This window comes from Echeneis naucrates, chromosome 8, assembly GCF_900963305.1.
Source record: "Echeneis naucrates chromosome 8, fEcheNa1.1, whole genome shotgun sequence".
Taxonomy (NCBI): Eukaryota; Metazoa; Chordata; class Actinopteri; order Carangiformes; family Echeneidae; genus Echeneis; species Echeneis naucrates.
In genome coordinates, this window is record NC_042518.1 from 5471079 (window position 1) to 5497527 (window position 26449).

The window sequence follows — 26449 nt, forward strand, 5'->3', positions numbered from 1 at the left end:
TGTTTATTTTAATGCCTTTAATTGAGGTCTGTGGATGCAGGGACTGTCAAAGGTCCCCGTAGGCTGCTGCAGTAGCAGGCGAGTGGGCTTAGTAAAACAGCCAGACCAAGTATAATGTGACAGGAGCCCGACTCGCTCCGTGTCACTGCTGCTTTCTGGTGAAGCCCTGGATAAGTGTATGAACGCATAAAGAAAGAACTGATCCACCATATAGAGTTTCACTGTCTGAACATTGGCTTAACTTGGAGATGCCAATCACTGTTCTACAACTGCAAGATGTCTCATAAAGGGAACCAAATAGTTTGTGTAAGTGATGCGAAGTAATGTCACATGGTTCAGCCTGTTGGACCACAGTATAGACAGGATCAGGTCGGTGTGCACAGAAAGAGAGGAAATGGCCTCTGCGTTTGTGTAAGATGAGTCAAAGCGGATAAGGCTATATTCAGAATCATTGATTGTTGCTGCCTTCCGTGAGGAGGAACCTTCCAAGAATTATCAGATCAATAATGGCATGAATCAGCCAGTGAGTAGGTAACTCGAGGCCAAATATCCATGGAAGGGAGGGGGAGAAGGAGGGTTCGATTCATTTCCTGAGACATGATCCCAGGAGGAGGAGGACAGGAAGGAAGGAGGGGTTTGTCACTTGTACCTCATTTGCTGGTTAGACCCAGGAAGTAGAGAAAATAAATGAGTGATTAGATAAATAATTGAGCAGAGATTAAACCTTTATACAATCTTATATGCTAGAAATGGACCTTGGCCCGAGATAACAAAGTCTGGCTTTGTCCACGGCACGGCCTCACCAGATGCCACTTGTTGAAGTAGCTACGAATAGTGAGGGTATTAAGGAAGTGAAGGGAGGAACATCGTTTGCATCAGATTTACAGATGTTTTTGATGTTTACGGTTTTTAAGCGTTCGAGACGGTGACCTCTTGAACCCTTTGACTGGCGCGAACTGGCTGGCTGGGAGTCAGGCCGGCGTCGCTCTGTCACGTTTATTTTCAGTCGCCCACTCGGCTCACCGAGCCAAAGTGATAAAAGAGAGACGAGCTGTCCACAGTGGTGTGGTATGTATCAGTGTGTGTGTTTGTGCTCTTGGGTGCTGCTATGCTGCTGGGGAAGGAAAGTGGGAGAATGTTGGAGGACAGATATTCATGGCACTTCTTCCAGTCCCCCATACCCCCCTGTGCAACCGCCTCCACCTAAGAGTATCAGAGAGGCTTGTAGTTGGCATAGAGTCACATGAGGGGGGGGGGGGGGTGAAACGAAGTGGGGAGGGGGCGATTGCAGCCAACTGTGTGTCTGTGGGCCAATTAGTTATCCAATGGGGGGGGGAGTAGTCGGGGAAGACTTGAAGTGAGGGGGAAGCAGAAGTTATTTACTTTCTCTTGCTGCTCTCGCACACAGGCACACTGTCTCAGAGGTGTCTGAAGAGATGAAGAGCCTGATCATCGAGAAGAATAAGATGGGCTTGGAGGAAGAGCCGGAGCTGCTGGTCAAAGGTGAGTCTGAACACCACACCACATTAAGCCGCCATTACTCTGTTCTCTGCCTTAGACTGAATGCCATTCACCTGCCGCGATCATCCGTAATGACAACAGTCATACTGCAGAAACCTGAAGTCGATGACTTCATCGTTAGCTAGAAAAAAACAAAACAAAACATTGCCTTCCTTTTTAATGATGTCAACATTTACTGATTAGCACTTATTATTTACCGCAATGATCTGCTGCAATCTTTGTCATTATTTAATCAACTGGGCTGTTGGTTGGACGAAACACACTACTTTGAAATCACTTTGAGCTCTGTGTAGCAGTCACAGATTAATCAAGCAGAGGAAATAATCTATAGATGACTCAGGACTTAAAATAACCTTTAATAGCAGCCCTGCTTTGTTCCTTGGTTGATAAATGAAGTTCTGGCAAGGCCAGGTCGACGCTGTTCACTTCAGTGCAAGAAGTATATATTTCATTTCCCTAATTGCCTCCTAATACGTACTGTTGCTGCTCCATGCTATGCTGTCACCCTGTAACCAACCTCTATCTGACCACATGTGGCCCACAGCTGCTCCGGCGCTCGCCAGCCCCCCTGAGTGTGCATGTAAGGATAGCTACTGGCATCAGGAGTCCCCGTCTTGCATGTCTGATGCTTTTAAGGAATGATCTCATAGGATATTTCTGTGTGATTTTCTTTTCTTTTTTTTTTTTTTTTCCTGCTCCTTCTTCTTCTTGGCCTGCTGCTGAAAAGGAGCAGTAAAATGCCAGCACTTGGATAAGTTACATCCTGTTTGGAGTGGCGGCAGTCAGATTGCCTAATTCTGACAGCAGTTACCATGCGCTCTCGGCCACTGCCCCTCCCTTAGTGCTGTCCCCTCTCTGTCCCTCTGTCTCACTGCTGCTGGACAAGAGAGTGCTCTCACTTTCCCTCCAAAACAGCGACTTTTCTTGGGCCATTGATTACACTGTCATTTTGAATCCCAGTTTGGTCTCCACATGCCCCCCTCCCCCCATAATTTAACCGAACACACTACTACATCTCCCACAACAGTATGACACCTCAGGGCATTAGATCATCCCTCTTGCTTCTCTCTTTGTGCTCCACAAGGAATTGAGGCCCTGCATTAGGGCTTTCCTTGTGTTCTGTATGTCTGTTTGTGGGTTTTGTTGTTTTTTTTTTTTCCTAGCAGGACATCCTCAGGCTACACAGCGTGAATATTGCCCCAGTATCTAAAATAGGCCACCAGACATTTCGGCTGTAGTCCAATGAGGGTGAATTGTAAAACGCGTGCATGGGTGAAAGAGATGCTGCCATCGGTTTATTGACACACCTTAATTAATTTACAGTTCCAATGAATTGCTCCTCACATGATGCAGAGCTGCTCATGCTCCAGTAAAATACCACTCAATCTGTCTGCATCTGTTTGATCTAAAAGCGAGCAAAATGCTCAGTTGTATGTTGCCCTTACATAATTATGAAGTTCAGGGTTTACGCGGCTCGCCTAATGATTGTTGGCCAGAAAAGGTAAAAAAATAGTTTATTACATTACTGTAATATGGAAACACATTTTTAGCTATTGATTTCAAAAGTGACCTAATAATTTAGTGTTTAAACAGGAAAACTTTGCCTGAGGTGCATTATAAGAATTAGTGGTTTAGTTTTAGGGATTATGCTGAACAGGTTTCCCTCGAAACGAAAGCATGCAAAGGCCTGCAGAGTTGACCTCTTTTTCTTCGGCAATGTTTGTATTTGACTGTAACTGTATTTAAAAAATGTGCGAGACAATCATTTGATACTCAGATAGTGACACGACGTTCATGGCTAACAGATGAAAATGTATAGAGAGAGAGATTGTTTTCTCAATCTGCGTTTGAGGGGGCAGGGCACTGGGGGATGAGGGGGGGCAGGGGTCACAAATGAAACAAATTAAGGGCGAGCCATAGCCCCCAGGGGAGACATTAGCAGGCCATGTAGATGGGATCCAGATGGAGGACCATGGGAGGTGTATTCAGGGGGTCCCAAGGCTCTTCTGCTGTGACTTTCTCGCTGTCTCTTTGCCTTTTTTTTTTTTTTTTTGCCTTTTCTTACCCGTTTAAAGTTCCCAAAAAGAGCAACAATTGTAGGACGTCCCGTGACTGCGAGAGGCGTCAAGGTAGCAGGCATGCCCTTCTCTCCATGGCTCTCACCCAGTCAGCTTGTCTGCCTCCCCCCGTCCCACATCCAGTCTGCCAGCAAGCTCAGCCTGACTTACCTCATAGTTTTTATTTATCCATTTCACGTTGGGTTTTGATGCAGCCCCCCTCTGATGTGGTATTAAGTACCTCCAGGGTTTTTAGTTTGGGCTATATTGGGTTGGTTTATGGTGGGTACAAACCAGGCACTTATATCATATAGAGACATTCTCAGACAGGAAACATAGCCTGAGAGACTCTGCCTCCACCCCCCCCCCCCGCCCCCCAATCCTCTTTATTTTTATTCTTGAGTAGTAAGCGAGTCAGTGGAAGCTTTGCACCACCCTCGAAAAACTCTTTCAGGCAAAGACGAAAATCAGTGGCGCAGGTGGACAGGTGGCACGCAGCTTGCTGACCACAGAGGAAGTTGTGATGCTGGTGTGGCGTCATTCTGGTTTTCACGTGGCATGAGGTTGAAAGTACATTCCAAAACTGTTCCTTTAAAACTACTCTGACGTTTCCATGCACAAACCATACGCGCTCTCGTGCACAGACACCACACTCATGGCACACGGCCAGCACGCAGCAGCGTCTCTCCACCTCTGATAGTCCCACCCAGCTTAGTATTTGCCCACAATCTTCTGCCAGCCTCTCAATCAGCCCTCTGGATGAACTCTGACCCCCTACCAGGATTCCCTCAATCCTGCTCTGTCTGTTTCTCTTGAGGGAGCATCTGGACCGAGCTCTGCCAAGCTAGTTTATTTATCTGCTCAAAGATTAAATATTTATTAGAAACAATTTGCACACATAGCTTGGGGGAGGAGGGGGGTGGGTGAGGTTCACTGCTGTTTTGGAACACTGGATCTAGGCTGTTGCAGTCCTTCCAAGCCCTTGGGACTTTGGGAACACAACAGTCTTGTATTATAGAGCCAGGCCTGGCAAGGCCAGCGGGACATGCCTATGTGCTGGCTGAAGGCAAGTATGCTTCCCTTTCTTTGTCTCCCACTGTCACACTGTTCCAGTATCTCTCACCCTTTTTCTCTCTCCCTCCTTTTCTCACTCTGTGGACCTCTAAAGTGGTAATTATGTTGGCTGCATGCAGGCTTTAATGCCTATGCCATTAGCTGGCTGTATTTTTATCCCCTAGTATTTTCCCCAACAAGGCAGTCACATACAGACTGCTACAAACTTTATGGATAATTACATGCCTTGAGGATTATTCTTAGTGAAGACATGGTGTGGCAGCACTGCCTTAGCAGCTCTGTGACTAGCCCACCTACCATCTACCTTTCAAGGGAACTTCTTGTATTGATGTGTACCTGCTGTGCACTTAAGGCTTTGGTTTTAAAAGTTATTTCAAATCATAGGTATAGAGAATATTTCTCAAAGCAGGCAATTGTTCCAGTTTTGTTATAAACACCAAAGTCCAAGTTACAGCTGCAGATCTGATAGCATGAATTGGAGCCACTGTGTTATTTCATCAGGTTGAATAGTGACACATGTGTGTCTATGTTATTTAAAGGATGGCTGTTGCGGGAAGTGCGAGGGAACTGGATCAAGCAGCGTCGGTATTGGTTTGTGCTCAGCCAGGACTCACTTGACTACTACAGCGGGCCAGAGAAGGGAGCCCGCAGACTGGGCACACTGGTTCTCACCAACCTCTGCTCTGTCATCTGGCCTGACAAGCAGACATACAAAGAAACAGGTGAGCGGTATGTGTGTGAGTAACAATCCACTGACAGATATGTAGCTGAGTCATGCTTGGGTACACTTCCTTGTAATCTTTGTACCATTTCTGTGAGAGGTGTTAATTTTGGGTGTAGTGACCAGGCTTTTTTTTTTTTATGCTAAGAAGGTTTTACGTTTTTTTTTTTTTTTAATTGTCATGTGGTTCCGTCTCTCTTCCCATAAGAGCACTAACTCTGAGTAACAATGGGAAATTCCAGCTTTGTTTGGTCCAAAAAAATGGTTCAAGGCTTGACTTGAAACCTCACATTTTGAGTAATCAGCAGGAACAGCCTCCTTCCATTTCTAGTTTAATCATTACTGAATGGGAAAGGACACAGGGAGGACCTTTTCAAGTGAATGTATCACTCAAAAATGTTGACCCCCGTCTCGGTCTGTGCCTGTCCATCAACGGAGGGGATTATATCCAGCTGACTTCAACAAACCACTTGAATTCCCCAAACCAAACCCAAATGTAAACGTAGTTGTTACTAATTTAGTGTGCAATGGGACTTTTCTGGACAGAAGTGTGCTTTCAAAGGTAGCTTTGTCACAAGCTCCACGGGACGTTTCAGTACTGAGCAGCTTTGTGTTCCGCCGAAGCCACTTCCCTTTAACGGTTACATCTGTGGCAACACTGACCCTTTACTCCAGAGTTAATGTAAGGGTACTAAACACATTCAAAGTCAGCAAAGCCAATTCCACCATGCCACAATTTCAGTTGTAAAACCTCTTCATTTTAGGTTTGTACGTCGCAAGGAACTTAAACAAAGAAGGATATTGTGCCAAGTCAGTGTAACAGGAAAGCCTGATAACAGCCATGGGGCTGCAGGCTGCCAGGGGTATGTCTAATACTTCCTCTGGACAAGGAGGAAGCACGCTTTGTGTGCTTTTATTGCAGGTTGCCAGAAAGCAGACTCACTGAGGGGATTAACGCTTGTCTCCTACCTCATGTGCAGAACAACAGCTCTTGTTTGGTTTTGCTGTGGTCATAGGTTCCTCTCAATGCGACCTTTGATCCTCAGTGAAACTGAGAGACAAAGTCAGGGAGAGGGAGTCACGCCAGACATGTGGACCATCCCATGCTGGTCTCTTCCCCGCTTGCTTAAGTTACATCCATTTAGGTGCAGTTTGGCGTACAATATTCACATGAACTGTTTCTTGCAGGCTACTGGAGCATCACAGTATACGGGCGGAAGCACTGCTACAGGCTATACACCAAGCACTTCAACGAGGCGGTGCACTGGGCATGTGCCATCCAGAAAATAATTGATACCAAAGCGCCAGTGGAAACGCCAACGCAGCTCCTGATCCGGGACATTGAGGTAGGCCATGAGAGCCACTGCTGCTAAACTACCTGTGATAAGAGCCACCAAACACAAACAGTCAGCGGGCCTCAGTCATCTGTTATTTCCCTTCGGCTGGGTTTCCATGGAAACCACACATTCATACAGAGTCCAAAGTTTCCTCTGCTTGCCTCTCTTCCTTGAATGACCTCATCTTATTCCACCCCACCGGGACAGGACAGAATCACAGGTCTGGAGCAGAGCAGTCATTTCAACATGAAGGTATTTCCAGTTAGTCAGCGCTTAGAAAAGCTGTATTCATGGCGTTTGAAAAGATGCTTCGGCTTGTGTATTTATAAGGGGCAGCCATATTTTTAGACCAGGGGTTGCTAGAGAACACAGCGTGCCGGAATCTCATTGAGCAGACGGATGACTCGTCTTGCATCAGTCTGCCCTCGGGGTGAACAGAGGGGCAGCTTTGGCAGAGTAGGTGGAGGAGGGCTCAGCGTGAAGCAACAGGGCGAGATAAGCAGTCCTGTGCCTGGCCTCCTGTCTCTGTAATCTCCCAACGAGTCTCTAATCTCAAAGAAAGTGGTTAATCTGTTTGCCTCCGTCTGCCCCTGCCTGCCTTGCCAGAAGGGGCCAAGGTTATGTTTTGTTTTGTTTTGTTTGTTTTTTTTTTTTGGGTTGGGGTTGCTTTTTAAAATTTCTTTATTTATTGTGTTTGGCTTTTCCCTCTGACAACTCTTCTCCACTCTTAAGTATTCCCTGAGTGTGTTGCTTTTCTCTCCCTCACCTTTACACACAGGCACGCTTTCTCAAATAGGTGAGGTATTTTCCCTCTCGAGTGTGAGATTAGGACGGCTGCTGCAAAAATTGAAGAGGGAGAATGAACAGAGGAGGCTTTGTGTCAGCAGAGCTGCACGTTTATCTTTAAAGCGTAAATCCATGTTCCATCCGCAGACACATGGGAGGCAAGGGTTGCCGTTTTCAGCTCGAACCCACTGCCCGAGGCCGTGTGTTCAAGAGAGAAAGACGGAAAAGGCTTATGAACACATTAGATGGATGAACTCCTCTCTTTTAAATCTGCCACATATTCCATTTAAAGGATGGCTCTTGTTCATTAAAACTTCGGCCAGGCCTCACTGCAATCTGTAATGCTAACACTGTTGTTGCCAAGATAAATACTGCAGTTAGAGAGCGCAGTAGCATTGCTAACTTGGATAACCAAACTGAACAAGGACAACGGATTATCAGCAACATTTCAGGCGCTCTCAAATTTGGTTTTCATTTAAATAAAACTCTTTTTTTATATAACCTCTTTTGCCTCCATTTACCTCTGAATGGAGGTTATTACTTAAATCTCATAACTAATTGACTAAACAGGGAAAGCATGACACAAGTGCAAATAAACCAGAATTATTCTCCACTGCAGGCTTTGTTTGAAAATGCATGTCAATGCTTTTCTAAGGAACTTAGCATCCACCTGACTTTGCTGATATCTTTGTGCAGAGCCACACTAGCTGCGTCCCCATGAAGTGACACACTGATTTACTCATGGGTTTGTAAACTGCAGTTACATATGTTTCATATTTGAAACCATGTTTGGGGGAGATTATGGAGACCTTATTTTGATCGCTAGTCTGTCAATCACATGGAAGCCGTTGCCCTTATACAAACTTGCTTCATCATCTATTTCCCTGGCACCATAAGTTCAAGGGGAGCCCATAAATCCAGGTTTAAGGCACCTCTGCATTGGCCTTACTTTTCAGACCTGGAGTCTGTGTCCACTTAAATAAACAGTATCTGTTCCCGCTTTTCAGCATTGGTGCTAATTTAAGCAAAGTTTGCCAGTAGCCGGCTCTGGCTGCTTTTCTTTCCTATAATGACTTGGCAGTGGTATTGATTTCACCAAATGAAGAGAATTGAGTGTGTTGTCCAAATTGTACGACTGCTGTGTGCGTCAGTGAGAGATCAAAGACAGCACCTAGGGGCCAAACTGTACGCTGTATGAATATCATCTGGGTTGTGGTGCTGTGTCTGGCTGCACGTGTCCCACAGAGCTGCATCTCATTCCCACAGTTCAAACAGACTAGCCTGTCACCAGTGTGCACCAAACACTTCAGAAGAATGTGTCAACTTTGCCCCACTGAGGAGGATGGGGTGTGGGACGGGGACGGGGATGGGGGGTTTGTCTTGTAGCCAGAGAGAAAGGGTAGGAAGAACAGGCAGACGCAGGAGAGATCTGAGCGGTGGCAACATTACTAATGAGCAACAGGTGCTGGAGGGCAGTAGCATGGAAGCCATCTGTACTGGTGGAAGGCATCTATCCACATAGGCAGTGAAAGACGGAGACACACGCACGCGAAACTCATTGACACCAGCAGATAAAATTTAACGTGTCAGCCAGGCTCCTGCGGTTTGCTGGGTCATCACTTGACCTTCCTGCTGCTTTGAAAGTTGCCAGAGCCAAATTTTGACCCAGGTCAAATCGACCCCACTCACCTCGTCGCAGGAAAACTCACACACTCAATCACCCTCTTGCTGAATTGCCTTCAAGTCAGCTTCAGGCATACTGAGGGCAGCTGAAAGTTACTTATTTACTGTGCGTGTTGTGTGCGTTATCATCACAGTTTTCTTGTCTTTTTCAATTTTGCATTGCAGGAGAATAAGTTTAACCCCGAGGTAGTGGAGCACATCTATCAGCACAACCCTATCCTGAAGTACACCAATGCCCCTCTGTATGCCCCTCTGCTTCCCTTCCCCTATGGCAGCCTGGAACACACATGTAAGTACTTACTATGTACACCTCATAAATTATCGCTCAAGTTATGTGTGTAGCTGCAAATCAAGCTAAAATGATGATGACATTCTTCCAGCGCTATCAGAAAATTGTCCCTCAAGCTGTTATAAAATATGTTATTTATTGAAGTTGTGTAAAGAGTGTCATATGCTGTCTAACATAAATTAAAGCTTTATTTTAACCTGTCTGTAATTAGAATGCATTTTGTGTGATGCAGTTAAACAGCTTTGCTGTCAATGAAAAGCAGTGTGATCTCAGTAATGGCTGAGAGGCAGCGTTAAAGCCAACGCAATGCAGGTCCCTCAAAAAACAACCTGCCATGGCTTCACTATTTCATTGAAACACATAAAATCAGATGCACACCACAAATGAACATGGAGGGTGCCAACTGACGATATTGACGAAAATGTTTGCATTATATATATCTCGTGGAGATAAAAGGCAAATTACAACTCAAAGAGGCCAAAGCACGAACACGTTGCACTGCTCTTTTCTCTCCAGACCACAGCGGGAAAGGCTACAGTTCGGTGCGCGAGGAGGCCGTGAAGCTTTTCAACTGCTTGCAGCAGCTGGAGTCGGCAAGGGAGCCGGTTCCCATTATCCAGGGTGTTCTGCAGACCTGCCTGGACCTGCGGCCCCTCCGTGATGAAGTCTACTGCCAGCTAGTGAAACAGACGAGCTACACACCCGCCCCGTACACTGCTGCACACCTCCGCTACTGGCAGCTGCTCACCTGCATGAGCTGCACCTTCCTTCCTGGGCCAACTGTGCTCAAGTATCTGCGATTCCACCTCAAGAGGTGAGATGCGCACCGAAAACACTGCTAAGTTTATTTTTGAAAAGTACTGATTAAGTTTGTTTTTATGAAACTTGTCATATGAGAACAGGGGTTTCCTCATTAGTTCGATATATTTTCAAAAAAATCTGAATCCAAACTTCGAGTCCCCAGGGCTAACTAATCTAACTTGTAAGCTGACATTTTCAAGTATAAAGCCTGTCATTTTTCCTTTCGCAACAAAATGCAAATGCAGCATTCAGATTGGATTTAATCAAATTTGATTTAGCCTAAATAAGCCCGGCTGACTGAAGACTTGCCGCTGGAAAACATAGACTTTTTATTTGTTTTTTCTGGCTGCAATTTGTAGCACTGGGAAACATGACTTGTGGTGGACAAGTGGAAAACGCTGCAGCAAATTTGTCTATGTTGACAACTAAAGGTATTAGAAGCCACAGTTGTCAATCAACAATAATAGTGCAGTGTTTACTTTATAGTCATGACAATTGTTTTTAAAGGTGTGTGACCCCACAGCAAGCGGGAACTCAATTTGTGTCAGCATGGTGTCATTCCAGTGCTGTTGCTGGGAAAACCTGGGCTCTAAAAAAGTAGCCATCAGCATCCCAAACCACCAGTTAAGATATAATAGCATGAGCTGCCTTCACATTGTTAGCATGTGGCCTCGGGCAGATCTTCACAGAGGCCTAAAAACAGTAGATCTTGACAGAGGCATTAGCCTCTCTGTGAAGCATGTCAATATTATTAGCAGCAATAATCTCCCGCTCCATATTTTTTTGCCTAATGGCATGCCATGAAACCGCTGCAGTTTTCTATCTATATTTTCTGCAGTGGGAATCCTCCGCCTAATGGAACAGTTGCATGCAATGGCGATCCATAATAACTCTGTGGAACTCACTGCCTCTGTTTTTGATACGTCTCGCCTTCGCTCTCACGCACTTTCTCACTCAGTGGATCAATGCTGAGGCTGCAGCTGGGCAGAGCTAAGTCGGGAGCTGGGCAATGATCCCAGAAACCCTCCTCCACTCCCCCAGTGCCCTGAGAAACCCCCAGGGAATGTCTGCTGTCAGAGAGAATAGGCCAGAAGAAAGAAAGCAGAGGAGGGGGGTGGGAAGAGAGGAGGAAAGAGCAGAGAGAGGTGAAGAGAAGGCTCATATAGACTGGAGTGGAACATTCCTAATTATGTTGCAGCAGGACAAATCCCACCCTGTGGCCATATAGTTATGAGAGGGCCTCTCCCTGTCTGACAGAATGTTTGAGGGCCTCTTGTTTGCCTCTCTCTGTCCTCCATTTTTGTATGTTTTGGGATGAACATCGTTGTATAATTGTTTCCTTCCTATATTTTCCTCAGTGTTTACACAGTGCTGAGCTCATAAGGCCATCAGTTTGTATTTCACACCTTTTTGTGTGTGTGTGTGTGTATATGTGACTTCAGGCTTCAGGTGGAGTAGCATCCATCGCCTTTTTCTACCTTCTTTCTTTAAACATCACCCCACTCACACACATACACACACTCACACATTCACACTCACCTTCCACTCCTGGATGCTCCACTGGGAGGAAGTGGCAGGTCACTCTGGTTCAGAGGAGCGGAAAACACCTTTTCCTGTTTCATGCACTACCCAAAGTCAAACATGTTTTCTTTGCTATTTTCATTTTCTTTGAAGGATTGAGGGATGTTGAGAGTTTTAAGTCCCTAAGAACTAAAGTGAGAACATTTGTCATTCCTCGCCTCATTGACTTGCAACGATTGCCAGCCCAAAGAAAATAAAGAACTCGTTTGGAATCAAAAGATGACGCAAAGTCCATAATCACAGCATAACACTCTTTAGACTTTGAGTCACTGTTAACATCTTGAGCATTAACAAGTTCTGCCTTTTAAGTATTGAATCTATTCATTTTGTTAGCAAATAATTAGCAATCCCAAAGGTGCCTGCATGAGCACGCACTCCTATCTCACTTTCCCTCCTCTTTCTTGCAGGATTCAGAGCCAAAGTCCTGAGTCTGAGATGGATAACTATGCATCATTCATCAGCGAAGCTCTGGAGAAGACCAAGTGTCGGGAGTGTGTGCCATCCTGGGATGAGATCCAGATGCTGATGAGCAGGCAGGAGATGCTCTGCACTGTGCACTATCCTGGCCCTGGATCCTGCCAGCTCTACATCAGCTCACACACCACTGCCAATGAGGTTTGAGCGTGTTTATTTATCTCATTATTTCTTAACTATTTCATATGCCTTCTCAGAAGTCCCTGGCCCAATCTGAAGTCTAGTCTAGTAAAATTACTAAGTTATGATAATCACAGACACTGAATTTCTGTGTCTTTAAAGTCTAACCATCTGCCCTTCCATGTGTCCCCCTCCACCCTCACCAGGTGGTTCGAAGGATGCAGGAGAAGCTCGGCCTGCAGGAGAGCAAGAATACGTTTGCACTGTACGAGCAGAATGCACTGTGGGAGCAGCCGGTGGCGGGCAGCGCTCTGATCGCAGACATCCTGACCAGGTTTGAAAAGTCTAACCCCAACCCTAAAAACCCTCTAAAATAGGCAGACACTGAGAAAGTGAGATACAATGAAAAACCAAGAAGACAGATGTGGCATCAAAACCTCTCGTCTAGTCTCAGGAATCCAGGTTATCTGTGAAAGGTGGACTGTGTATTTATCTTAACTCATTCAACTCCCATGGTGAATGTTATCAAGTGATAGCTGGCAACCTTGTCTGTTCCTGTTGGTCAAACACGATGCCCTGCTGGGAAACTGGCCTTGTGTCACTGTTAGCAAGGCCTGCTGTCCAACACACTGGAGAGCAAAGGGGAAGTTGAGGTCATTTAGTTGCACAAGGCAAAGTCTTCGGCACAAATAAAAGGGACTTCTAGGTTTGATGTTTTTTTTTTTTTTTTGTTTGTTTTTTGTTTTTTCCAGGCGTGGGTGTCTGCGTCCTCACATTGCTTAGTGACAGGCCAAACATGAAACTCAGCGAATTGCCAAGTTACTAAACAACAAGGGCACAGATCAGGGAGGCAGTATAATGTATAACATATTAACATCTAGGCGTTAGACTGTGTACCATGTGTGTATTTATTCGCCACCCCACCTTTCTAAACCTTTTTGTCCCTCCTCTGTGCAGCTTTTCCACCAAAGAGTCAGAATCTAAGTCTCAGTGGAAACTTTGCTTCAAGCTGTACTGCCTGTTAGATGCTGACAACATATCCGTGGACAGCATCGAGTATCAGTTCCTCTTTGAGCAGGTAATACAGTAAAACACAACCGGAGCTATCCTTTGAGATTGGCTTTGTTACAGCGACCCCTCAGCTGGTGATGATCAGAAATAATTTATTGTTCTACAGTGATTCATTGCCCATACTTCATTGGATTATTATGTCTTTACACAACAATCATTAATGTCTTCATGGGCTGTGATTGCAATAAAATGCAGTGCGTAAAAAACATAACTAAGCTCTGGATGTAGAGCCGAAGGGGTAAAAAGCAGCCAGCACGGGCTTTATTAGAACATTTTTTTCCGAAGGACTCCCATAAAAACAGTTATGGGACAAAATAAAATGGGGTGGGGGTACAGAGGATTGATGGAAGGACTGAGGCATTTCCTGATACAGTGGACCTTAGTTTTGTTCTGTTCTCTGTTCTTGGGGTCTCTTGATCATGGCCTTTTTTGCTGCAGTGTCATGAGATGGTAGTACGTGGCCAGCTGCCAGCCTGTGAAGAGGACCTACAGGCCTTAGCTGCTCTGAGGCTTCAGTGTTTGGTGGGCGACTTCAGCACACATTCACCCTGCCCGCCTCTGGACGAGCTATTCCCAGGTCACATGCTTGAAGCTCGGGTCATCATGTCCCTTTCCGCCCAACAAGCCCTTCCTGCGTGTTTGGTGGCGGCTCAGGGCTGCCCGACGACACAGCGGTTCCCCACAGGTCTGCTGGCGGGGACGCTTTGGAGCCACACAGCTACAGCAGCGCATAAGCAGAAAGTGGAACAGGACATGCGCCTGCGGAGCCGGCTTAAGGAGGAGGCCGCAGCTGTCATGGGATCCATCCTGGAGCGTTGGAAAGGTCTGGCCGGTTACAACCGCAGGGACAGTATGGCCGCCTACCTCACAATTGCACGCCAGTGGTCAGGCTTTGGATGCACTCTTTATGAAGTGGACTTTTATATTGTGAGTATTGTGAGGTCATGCTTTTGGTTTCGCTCCCGCATTGCTTAGGAGTTCCTTGGACTCCTGAGGTAAATAAAGGGATAACTGTGGACTGTTTTGACATCTGTTTACTGCTTCCTCTCTGCAGAGTTCAACGGGGAGTTTTTCCCAGAAGCTCTGGCTGGGTGTAGCTGCTACATCCGTGTCTCTGTATCGGCAGGGAGAAGCAGAAGCCCTGGAGTCTTTTCCTTATGGCCAGATCTGCTCCTACGGCGTATCTGACAGCAACACCTTCAAAATCACAGCTGGGGATCGGGATCTGCTATTTGAAACCTCCAAGGTACAATGGCTTGTGTCCCACATTAGCGCACACACAGGCTGACAGTGAACAGAGCTAAGATCTCTTATTCATTAGAACTGTTTCTACGCTGAGCTTAGACGCCACAGGTTATCTCCGCTGTAGTCAGGATTCAGTTTGTGTACTGTGCGGTGCCAAGTGTCCTTATCACTATGAAGTGTTCTGCAGAGTAAGTGAAAGAAGCACGCTGTCTGCTCATGATAGCCCCCCTCCTTGCAGCTGTCTGACCCACTTTAAAAACACTCATTAATTTTGTCTAAATAGAGAGCATGCAACCTGCTCCATGATAGCCACCAAAAATTTAACTTCCTGGCATTAAATGGGGACTGGGGTGAGTTTTATTACAGTGGTTAGATTAAAATATTAAGCAAAACATTTCTCAGAAACATGGATGTGCGTCCAAACAGACTTTTTTCTTTCGGGAGAGAACAAGTCTTGCCTTTCACTGGCTAGATTCGCTTGCATCTTCCCACACGGAACAAAAAATCCCTCTGTGATGTCTCATGGGGCACAAAAGTGGCTTTTATTTATTTATTGGACACAGACAAATTGAAGCACAACTCAGAGAGGCTTCTACTTTTATGAATGTAAACACTCACATTGCTCTGACATGAATTTGCAGGGTTTTTGAGCAACTGGGCAGGAAACAGAAAAAGCCAGTTGGATTTGCAGGGGGTGATTATGGTCAGGCCTTGAATTAAGGGTGAGGGTGAGATTAGCTGCTGATTCAAGGGTTAGAGTTAAAAGTTGAAGAGTAGGTGAAGGCTAAAGCTTGAAGACTGTTTTGCAGACAGGACGACAGTTAGGGAAGTGGTCACGGTCTCTCATGGTGGCTTGGTGATCATGTCTAGCAAAGTCAGGTAAATGGAAAGACAGATGAACAAATCAAATCCTCCACAGTGCCTTCACTTTTTTTTTTCCACAACAGCTGCTGAACAAAATTTTGCATGATGAAATATCTACACACATGTACAGCCTCTTACGGTTGAGGGGTGTGTGTGTGTGTGTGTTTCCCTGTTCAAATCTGCCAAACATCATCATCCTCGGCTTTCTGGAGGTTCCAGTTTTTCTAGCAGCTGAGTGACATCATCCTTCTCCACCCTCCTGTGACAGTGCCAGACCGACACTGAGACTGCCACCAATCTGACCTCTTGCTCTGCCTCTCTCTCTCTCTTTGTCACAGCTGACTGAGATCATGCAGCTGATGAATGCATATTTCAGTGCCATCCGTCGCCAGCGAGGGAAGGGGGAGGATGCAGATATCACCATAGCAGAAAGCACGGACGTGGGCTTCCATCACCTGGTCTCGACACAGACGCCGACCCTCCTGGAGTTGCCCTCGCACCCTGTTTGAGAGGGACTCATACCGGACAACCCCCCCGCCCCCGACCTTGATATCCCTCCTCCACGTGGCCCCAATCCTCAGGACCCCGCGCCTCCTCCGATGGGAACGGCACGGCAGCCAAAACAAAGAGAGGGCTGTTTTTGCTCCTCATCCGTGAAAATAAACCCTTGCTAAGCTTTCCAGCTGAAGGAGCTGGCCGACGGAGAAGGGAGGGCACAGGAGCGGGAGAGGACGAGAAGGCAAGGGGTTCTGTTTTGCAAGTGAGGCCAAAAACCCACAAAAAACCAGTGCGGTTGCTGATGAGGTGTCACACGCCCCCCACACCCAATCCTGTCACGCAACCACCTCTGTTACCCGATACGGCAGCAGCACCGCGCCGCACCACACCACACCTTCACTCCACCCCCTCAACAATGTGAGAAGTTGGCATGAGCCTTGCTACGTCAGGGAGAGATGGCATCACAAGAGTTGGGACTTGTGGCAACAATAAGCTGTGGTACTCTCCTCATGAAGGTATGGCTTAGAGTGGAAACACTACTCTTCTTCTTTCTGTCTCTCTCGTTTTCAAGAAGTGTGCCATATTTGTATTACCTTTCCTAGAAGGCAGTCGTCCCTCATGCACTGCTGGAATAGTGTTGAGAACATTCAGTGACAGACCCTGCCCTGTCTTTGGCTCTCTGTCTCACACACACACACACACACACACACTGACTCACTCTCTCACGTGCCCTAATGCTGACATATTCATCAGACAGTTCGTTTTCATAAGGTCCCAGCCGGGCTTGCATTACCTGGAACTGTTGATGCAGTGAGCCATGTGAACTTGGAACTGGAAACAGATGTTGAACTCTGTAGCGAAGTCACTTCGGTTGCCACGGCTGTATAGACTCTGACATATGGGATTATCAGTTGAGTGCGAGTGTGTGCCTGTGCACGCCCTGCCGATGTATTTGTATTTGATCGAGAGAACTGTTTCCCTGAATGACACATTCAGGATCAGGGTTAATTGTGTTTCACAGAATCCAAGGGATTTTGGAGCTGTTTGTATATTGTTTTCACCAAAATGCTCTGATTTGTCCTTTGTTGTGCTGCTTGTCTCGACATGAAACTTGGTTAACACTTGACTGATTGGATAATCTTGCTTATGTCAGTTACTATTCTAATGCAGCTCTATTCTGCTGAAAATAACAGGTGCTTCTCCGTGTTGTTATTATTTTCACAATGTATATAAAGAAATTTTACCTAGAATACATATAAAGCCCTGAGTCAGTGATGTGGAAGAAGTAAGAGACGCCATATTTGTGATGTGGTGCCACATCTGTGCCCCTTCTACTCAGAGACCTTTCAAGTCAGGCCTTTGAGGCTTTTGTTTTGGTATTTAAGCTTACTTTTTTTTTTTCTTTACTGTCCCTTATGTCTTAAACACAGACCCAGGTGCATTTTGATATGAGGTTTGCTTCAACTGATCAGAGCCTTGAATGCTTTTGGGTGAAAGCAGTTCAGATGTGCAGTTCCTGTGTAGCTCCTTCTTTGTGTTCACTGTTTAAGTATTCTTGTGAAACCAAAGTTTCACCAAGTCATGGGTGTGAGCATGGACCAAAGATATTTTTTAAGCTTTTATAACAAGAAATTATCCCAAAGCAGACACCCCCCCACCCCCCCGCCCCTCCAAATTTGTATTCACACTTACTTTGCTTTACACTTGATTTTCTTGAGATATGAAGACCACCTGTTGTAGACATTGTGCATTTTATTTTATTATAGTAGATAACATATAGAAATCGTGAATAATCGGGTTTGTAAAGATCATTTTACAGCACTGTCAGCTACACAACCCCATGCTGTAACCATCCTCGTAACTAATGTTTTCTTACCATGGATAGCCTTGATGAGTCATTGCACAGCCAGCCCTGTCTCCTGCTCAGAAGGAGGTTGTTGCTTTTTTTTTTTTTTTCTACTGCAGCTGCAGGCAGCTCTAAGCGACATGTATGAAAACCCCCCCCCCCCCCCAAAAAAAAAAAAAAAAAAACCCTCAAACCGCAGATGATGTTTCTTTGTACTATTGTCGAATGCTGCACGGTACATTTTCATGTTATGAGTGTATAGTTAATTGCACTATTGTATGATTTTAACTAACTTGGAAGTGCAATAAAAACTATAAATACTGTATGTCATTAATAAAAACAGCACCATTTTATCATAATTAGTGTTTGGTACTGTTGTTCAGCCTCAGCCTTAATTTCCGCTGTTTCGTTTTTACGAAAACGTCTTCTTGTGTCTCGACTACTGAAGCAGTGTAAAGTTATTGTTTTCACCAAGGCAGATTTTATAAAAGGCTGAAGTTTGGCACCAGCAGCAGAGCAGAGAGCTGCCTCCCCGCCTAAGCTTTTCTGGTTAAAAACAATGGCTGGTTGAGCAAGCGTTGCTAAGTGTCTTTACGTTCCCCTGTGGTAATGAGCCTTAACTGAGTTAGATGAACGACCACCAGGACACCGCAGCTCCAGGTGAAGGAGAAAATAGTATTTCATCATTTCGCAGGAAAACAGCTGATGTGTGTGACTACAACAAAAGCAGAAAATAAAAATTAATAGAAAAATGTGTTTATTCATCATTCTTAAACAGGTCCAACAAGCAAAGCAACATGGGACAGTAGTTCATTGAGAAGAAACAGAATGCCAGTGAACCAGCTACTCTTTAAAATATATTTACAGGCATAAAAATTAGGTGTTCCATCCTTGTACAATATATTCATCCGTGCAAACCTACTTTCTTTACCAAAGGGGTCAAATGCTGTTAAAATGTCAATGCAGTTAATGTGGGAGGTAATAAAACTAAATTTTTGGCCCAAGACCAACTTCAACTTGATAGTCTCGTTGGTCTTGTACAGTGGTGGCAAATGAGCAATGGGTATCAGCAGCAGACAGACTTTGCAAAGCACCATGGCAGAAATGTCTGGGATAGAAGAACCTACATTAACCATGCAACGCACTCTGCCAACTCTACTCCCATCATTCAAGGCAGTCATTTTGCAGGCTTGCTTTACTGTAGTCGGTACAAAACAAACGGATACAAGGCAACAGATTTTCCTTAAATTTCTGAAAAAGACGGGAAAAATCAGTTGGGTATTAAACATTAATCGAGTATCTTTTTGTAAAAGATACATATACACACTCTGCACAGACCTGCAGAGAAGTGTTCTTACATTGACCTCACAGGATTATTAAGTTGAGGATGACTCAAACTAGTTTTGACAAATTACCAATTTGCTTTTCGGTTGATTATAATGACAGTGGGTTTTACCACTCACCTCACAAGAGAACGAGAAATGAGTGAACTTTGAGACAGATACACATCATACTATTACGTTTTAAAACGCCAATAAATAATTTCCTTTAGTGAAACAGCTAAAGCCAAATATCTGTTTATTTTGGGACACCCATGTGTAGAAGGGATGTAAGCCGAGTGAGGATAAACTAGCCAAGGATGGATATTGACTGGGGTGTGGCTGAAATATAAGCTACATGTCCATTCACTGTTCCTGTGTCCCCCAAGAAATGTAGTCAGGCCGTGTAGCTGCACTGTATTCATCCACCAGCTGCTGGACCACTTCGCGTGAGTTGTCCAGCTCGTCAAAGTTGTCCTTGAATATGTCCTCTTTGCGGAACTGCTCCAGGAAGGCCTCGCGCTTACGCAGTTTGTCATACTGGCGGCATGTCCGCTCAAACAACTGTGGGACAGCAGCAGAGGGAACTTCAAAACAGACTTCCTTAAATAGTTTAAGTTTCAGATTCTTTGCTAAAACTTGCACAATTTCAGTTTTATTTCTTGACATGTGTGTTACCAGAAAGGAAAATGTCTTCACTGAAACTCCCTTGAAAGCTTGAAATTTACCCCCACTTAACATTAAGATCTGCAGAAATCTACTTTCATTCCGGCATTTTAACACATTACAATGCCTGTAAAGTTTTCTCAAATCATTTCAGATTAAATAATTCTATGGCATCACATGGATGAACTTTCCCCATCTTCAGAGCTCATGTTTTAAACCAAAAAAAACTACAACAAAAGAAGTACTAGAGAAAACCTAATTTCTGTGGAAGTCCCCCCTCAACCACTTCTGTGGCAGCGCAACTGAACTTTAGGACAATGCCTGACCTTAAGAACCGACTCAAAGCAAACAGACGCAGCTCTGTACACACTGAAAGAGAAGGTAAGTGAACAGGCTGAAGTGACTTAAGAGCACTTACCGAAGAGATACTTGTGTGGTTGGCCATCATCAGGCCACTGACTCGGTGGGCTGAAGGCAGGTATGGCGACTTCCTGGACAATGCCACCTGGATGCTGGCAGGACCCCAAGGGATGAAGCTGGCAAGCTTCCGTTCTCGGATCCTTTGCAGACTTTTATGCACCTACAGTAGAGTTGTTGGAAAAAAGGTTTAAACACTCTCCAGACAATGTTGAGGAATGCAGACCTCATATGGTTATGGTGTGATACCTCCGTGTGTTAACACTCGTACCTGTGTGGGGTCGACCTCGCCCTGGATGATGTTCAGGATGGCGATGTAGCAGTGGCTCGGCTGCCTCTCCCTCCCCGTGGACACCATCACGTTCTTGGGTTGAAGAAGCCTCCTCATCACATCCAGCACAGTGGTCTTCCTCACACTAGCAACCTGAAACACAGCAGGGTGATTAAATCGAAAGTGGACACTCGGTATGTCATCAACAACGCTTTTAATCACAATTGACAAAATCTGAAAACATTTTTGCACAGTTTGAATTCAGACGCATGAATGAAGACTAAACAAATTTAGTTGGTTTCAGTGGTCTGAGCCCAACTCACCGACTGGTCAGTAGTGAGCGGTGTGTACCCAGTCATGAGGAAGTGAAGCCGCGGTGTGGGGATGAGGGACGCGATCAGGCCAATAAGGTCGTTATTCATGTAACCTGGGTAGCGCAGCGTGGTCGTGCTTGCTGACATGATGGTGGAAACCTGTGTGTATGAAGTTTCAATTAAACACAGAGCTTTTAAAATACAATTTCAGAATGTGTAAAATATTTTATATAAACCCCATTTATATTATTATGGTTAGTATAAATAACAGACATCTGTCAGTATAATGTGATATTGTTCAACAAAACAATAGCCTACATCCTCTGAAATTATCTTATTTATATAAGGACTTTTGTATTTGCTGCAGATTTTACCCAGGTGTTCCTAATAAAAAAATTATAATTCCCTCCCCCCACAAAATTGTGAATTAAACCCAAAATTCAAAATAATAAATGAAGATTGTATTTGTTGGCCACTTGAGTGTAGCCTTATCAGATTATCAAAGCTAGTTGCACTTATGATTAAAACAGATTTAAAATCGGCACACATTGATCCAAGTTCTTGAAAAGAAAAAAAATAAACATAGTCAAAGGCATACAAGATAAAATTTTAACCAAATGCTTAAGAAAATAAGCTGATTTTGAAACTGGGCTTTGACAAGAGACAACCACCCACACCATATGATTCCTCAAACACGCTGACATACCAGTTGGAAAGAACAACCATGTGCAACTAATTTCCAGTCTGACGTGCAACTGACTTGTCAAACTAGTTTGTGAATCTTGTATTTTCCACAGTGAAGGACACGCGTCTGGTACAGTCTGTCTCGACGTACGTCTTTGTAGAAATATTCTCAGGTAGGCTGCAAACTACAGCCACAAATAATACCTGCTGAGACAACATTGTCAGGGAGAAGTTGCAACATGACGCTCACCAATTGATTGATCTGGGAGAACGAGGGGTTCTGGATATGCAGCCGATCTGTGGCGATGCGATTCAGAGCTGTGTTATCCAACACCACCTGATAGACAACATACACCAAGGATGAACGTAGTTAGTCAAATGACGAGGAAAAAAGAAATAGATGAAGGGATTATCTACAGTATAACAACATGGTGAAAGTCAATGCACTGCTACGACTTTACAGAAAGAGTAAAAGGTTATCGGAGCAATGACGCAGTTAAGGAACTTAAGAAGCAATACAGTGTGCTGTTGTTAGGGAGAACTGAGCATAAAAGACACACTGTACAGACGCAACAGGGGGACCAATTCTTGTACAGATTCTATTAGCTCTCTGGCTAATTTAATCAACATGCCCTTATGCAAGACCCCGGAGGAAGTAGGTATTAGGCAGGAAACACCATTAGACTGTTAGGGTATTGCAGTATAATACAATCACCAATTTAAGACCGAGATTTAATAAGTTAAATTTGTAATGCTGCAATTAGCTTCTTAATGCTACACAAGAACAGCAGGGGCCTAAAAAGTAGCTGTTCAATAAAAGGAAAAAGTCAGTAAAAGTCAAAATTGTTGGAAGAGCTGAAGACAAAAATGACTGTCACACTGCATCAAAGCTTTTCATAGTCAAAAACACCCTGGCACCTGAAATCTCCTCAAAAATGTGATCATGTTTAAAACCAGGTGAAAAAATGCTTTTAAAAATCAAACTAGGCTAAAATTATTCTTGTGCAAAACAGGTTTTTGTCAATGAAATAAATTTTTAATGCACTTTATTATGCAAGTGATGATTTTTATGTCTGATTTATGATCACAGTTTGACATGTTTACTAGCAAATGCTTGTGCTGTTGTGACCCCTGCAATTCATGTCAGAACTTGTGAAGCCAAATTTATTTAACATCACAGTAATTTTTGACTGCTATTTTTAATAAGAACTGTTTTTTGTTTCAGCTCATTGATAATGGAACAATTAAGCTATGGTGTTGTATTTTAGTTGTTGATTTGTTCAAATGGCATTATCTAAAAGGTTTTTACTGCCGCGACTGTGTTCCACAGTCATCCTCAGCAATCCCTTCATGAGCGTTTCTGCTCACCACACAGTCTGCATTCTGGGTGAGCCTCTTCAGTGTGAGCAGCGAGTTGTACGGCTGAACGACCACATCGCTCATCTCATCCTGGTTTGGGAAAACAGAGTAAGTCTGCACCAGCTTCTTTGGGTACCTAAAAATCAGTAAAATTTAAGATTTTATTTTCACACACACAACACTTCACAATAAAAATGTAAGTGAAACACGCTGCATGTCTATCTGTGGACCTGTCATTCAGTTTCTCCAGCAGATAGGAACCCAGCCCGGAACCCGTCCCCCCAGCAATGGAATGACAAAGGACAAATCCCTGCAAAGACAAAAGGGTTACTCATTTATTGCAGTTGAGATTTACAGCCGGAGTATGTGCCACGTGTGTGTAAATCTCACTGTAAACTTCACTGATGCAGAAAGCTGTGTGTGTGTGGGGGTGAGCAAATACCTCTTTCCTTGGCAGTTATATAAATGGGAGTGCAGCCCTACCTCACAAATGGGCTCCCTCAACCCCCCCCCCGCCCCAAGACTGCCCTGTAATACCTGCCTTCTACACTTGCCCAGCTATTATCACCAGACATTCTACATGCCACACCCTGCAACATACACATGCTCACGACAGCCCAGCCCACCGCCTTCCTTTCCAATGCACACATGAGTGCACACACTAAATAATAATGTGGGGTCATAATGTGAATGAGTTACAGAAATTGCAGACCTTAGAGGGAAGCACGAGTGTTATTTTATGGGAGGTTGGCATCTGAAGTAAGTCTACCGAAAAAAGAAAGAAACTAAGAACAATAGTGAGCCGTTGCTAGACCTTTGCTGTTTTTAAGCATTGGCACCATTTTAACACGTGGATTTGACCACAACTAAGACTTTACTAAGAGTCTGCTTAAAAGACCAAGAGAGTTCAATGCAGTCAAGTATTTTCTTACACTATTCAGGCAACAGATTAGTGAGCAGTCCTACTACTCGCAGACACACAGGCCCGAGGCCTCTGAGTTTGGCAAGACAAATGTTACCAAAAGGAGACACAAAATGGTATAAGGTAACCACAACAAGCCAAATTGTCTGCAGAGACCACAAAATGACGACAATGTAACACGGAGCAATTGTAAAGAAAAACGACCAGAAAGAGATACAAAATGATCCACACAAGGTACAAAAGGACCTGCAAAGAGAATCAAAATTCCTAAAAGCAAATTTGATGTCTGTTACTACAATGTATCACAATAACTACACAAAGAAACTTCGATACTTGTTCAATGCTTGATGTTCAGGCTTCATTTAGCACTTTATTCTTTAGTGGGATAAGTAAGTCAGTTGACTATACCATGTAATACATCTACATACAGTCTTTTTAACCAGTTTTGAACATTATACACAGCCCCAATCACTCCTGGGACAGTTAAATCAAATCAAGTCAGATTTGATTTGTTGGCATGTTAGCACAGTTAGCATGTAATAAATGCTGAATTTACCTCCAAACTGTCACTGCCATCTGCCTCCCTGTCAATGATGTCAAAGATGTCTTCTTGGATCTTTTTGCCCTGGAGGGAGATCATTATATAGATAAATAAAATACTTAGATTTTTATTTGGATAACGCTGGAAGCATTGAAGGAAAGCAACATAATTTCCCGTCTAAACCTGTGAATATCCACTGGCCCAGTTGTTGCCAGCACCTCCTCCATGCTCAGAGAGGTAGATGTTCTCTGGGTTGTACAGGTTGGCATAAGGCGAATTGAGGATGGAGTGGATCACCCTTGGCTCCAGGTCCAGGAGGACTGCACGGGGTATGTAGTGTTCATCGTCAGCCTGCAGGGGTTTCATGAACAGCAAGTGGTTAGCTGGCAGAAACTGCACTGTCAGCTGAATGTTATCTTCTTGCAGTGCCTATTACTTCGCATTATGATAGAAGAACGCCATCTAGTGGAAAAACAATCTTCTTGCATCTCAGCTACATTCAAGCATTAATATCCTGCATATACTTTTAGAGTTTACAGCCAGGAGCATAATACAGAAGCTACAGAAGAATTCTACAGAAGCTTCAGAGGATAACTACAAAACTAGATGGATAGAGACTAGTCTAATCTGGTGATCCACACTTCTGCAGATGTACACAGTTGGTAGGGTCAGACTTTGCCATCAGAGGCATGAATCAAAGGACCTAAGCTGCTGCGTGTCAATCGTCCTGGTGATAGTGCTGGTGTTGTATCATGGGAGGAATCTTTTCTTCACACAGTTTAAGGTCTTTAATGCCATTGTGCTAACTAAACACATCCCTTTATGGCCACAGTTTTACCATCATTCTATGACAACTTTCAAAATGAAAATGCAGCATGTGCCAAATTGGTTTCATGCACAAGACATGATGAATACATCAGTACACCTTTTGGAGATCACAGGAATTGAGTCAGGCAGCGTGAATGTGCCGCCAGACATATCTAATGTAATTATGTGGTACAAGCATGTAAAAATTTGGCAGAACATGACGATCTGAGGCTGTCTGGAGAGCAAACAGACCCTCATCAGTGTCAGTCCAGTGCTTGTGAGTGGATACAGTAAAAAAGAAGACTCATAACATCACGGATGATAATGCAATTCTCTCTGTGTACCTGATAGAAGAACACGTCCTTCCTGTCAGTCCCTTCGGTTGCAAACTCCTCAACAATCCCCTCAGGACTGATGCCATGTTCTGCACACAGCTGCTTCCAAAACTCAAACCCGACTGAAAAATAAAATAAAACACAGAAAGGGATCAAGGTTGGTGTGTTGATCTTAACCAGCTTTAGTACCACTAACGTCAATTAGCATAACCTGCACCAGGCAGCTAACGTCGACTGGAGGGCATTTTCTGGGTAGAAAAAAAAAACAACCACAAACAAGCCAGCTAGTTTGTACCGACAGCCTCTCTGTTTATATCACACATTAAGCGTAGCTAGCTTAAAACCACCATCACACAGCAGTGAGGCTGTCGGGATCACCTTAGCTAGCCGACTTAGTTTACTGTTAGAAGCAGGCAGGATGCCAGTCCGAATTAAAAAAAAAAAACAAAAAACGGCGGCTTTCACCTACTCTGATTCCCACACTGTCCCAGCTGAAGCGTTATGATTTCCCGCGGCATCTTCGGTCCTCGGCTGCTCCTTGTTTAGCTGGATTGCTAAATAACGATAGAAAAGGCAGACCGCTCCTGCTCCTCCTCCTCCAGCAGCGGCAGCAGCAGCAGCAGCAGCAGCCCGCTCCTTCCCGCTTCGTGCTTCCGTGACGCTGCTCCGCTGTTAGAAGCGCACAGCGCCCCCTGCCGTGTGGGAGTGTGTTCCGCAGATTCGTCAAACGTACTTTCCAAAGATAAAGTGTTTCATTTTTGTTTGTTTGTTTGTTTGTTTCTACGGGCTAGCTTTTAAACTCTTTATGCCACATGCGTTTGTTACCCATTTATAACATTTCATAAT

At 44.5% G+C, this 26449-nt stretch overlaps 2 protein-coding genes across 3 annotated transcripts in view; one reads left to right on the top strand and one right to left on the bottom strand.

Moving 5' to 3' along the window:
• plekhh3 (pleckstrin homology, MyTH4 and FERM domain containing H3) overlaps positions 1-18092 on the top strand; it is a 30527-nt gene extending 12435 nt beyond the window's left edge. The window contains exons 3-13 of the mRNA XM_029507980.1: positions 1409-1503; positions 5192-5374; positions 6562-6719; positions 9345-9468; positions 9985-10282; positions 12258-12465; positions 12651-12778; positions 13402-13522; positions 13954-14442; positions 14570-14761; positions 15963-18092. Coding sequence (XP_029363840.1) covers positions 1409-1503; positions 5192-5374; positions 6562-6719; positions 9345-9468; positions 9985-10282; positions 12258-12465; positions 12651-12778; positions 13402-13522; positions 13954-14442; positions 14570-14761; positions 15963-16133 — 2167 coding nt within the window. The 3' untranslated portion in view covers positions 16134-18092. The remainder of the gene's footprint in view (positions 1-1408; positions 1504-5191; positions 5375-6561; positions 6720-9344; positions 9469-9984; positions 10283-12257; positions 12466-12650; positions 12779-13401; positions 13523-13953; positions 14443-14569; positions 14762-15962) is intronic.
• A 601-nt stretch (positions 18093-18693) lies between these two features.
• Positions 18694-26213, bottom strand: tubg1 (tubulin, gamma 1). Of its 2 annotated transcripts, XM_029507982.1 has the most exons (12): positions 26073-26213; positions 25613-25725; positions 24645-24812; positions 24477-24545; positions 23838-23864; positions 23229-23308; positions 23008-23134; positions 21890-21976; positions 20965-21114; positions 20642-20794; positions 20372-20533; positions 19654-19851 (listed from the first exon to the last, which is right to left on the bottom strand). In XM_029507982.1, the coding sequence occupies exons 1-12, from the start codon at positions 26119-26121 to the stop codon at positions 19654-19656; spliced, it is 1383 nt and encodes a 460-aa protein (XP_029363842.1). In that variant the 5' UTR covers positions 26122-26213. The 2 variants fall into 2 exon arrangements, with proteins under 2 accessions (XP_029363841.1, XP_029363842.1); XM_029507981.1 differs by lacking the exon at positions 23838-23864 and having other exon boundaries at positions 18694-19851.
• Between the last annotated feature and the right edge of the window lie 236 nt (positions 26214-26449).

Excerpts from the sequence above, each read along its gene's own strand:
- tubg1 (XM_029507982.1), bottom strand. The coding sequence starts at position 26,121 with ATGCCGCGGGAAATCATAACGCTTCAGCTGGGACAGTGTGGGAATCAG. Across the intron at positions 25,726-26,072 it reads GGGACAGTGTGGGAATCAGA|TCGGGTTTGAGTTTTGGAAG; the intron begins GTAGGTGAAAGC and ends TTTATTTTTCAG. Across the intron at positions 21,977-23,007 it reads CCCAGAATGCAGACTGTGTG|GTGGTGTTGGATAACACAGC; the intron begins GTGAGCAGAAAC and ends GTTGTCTATCAG.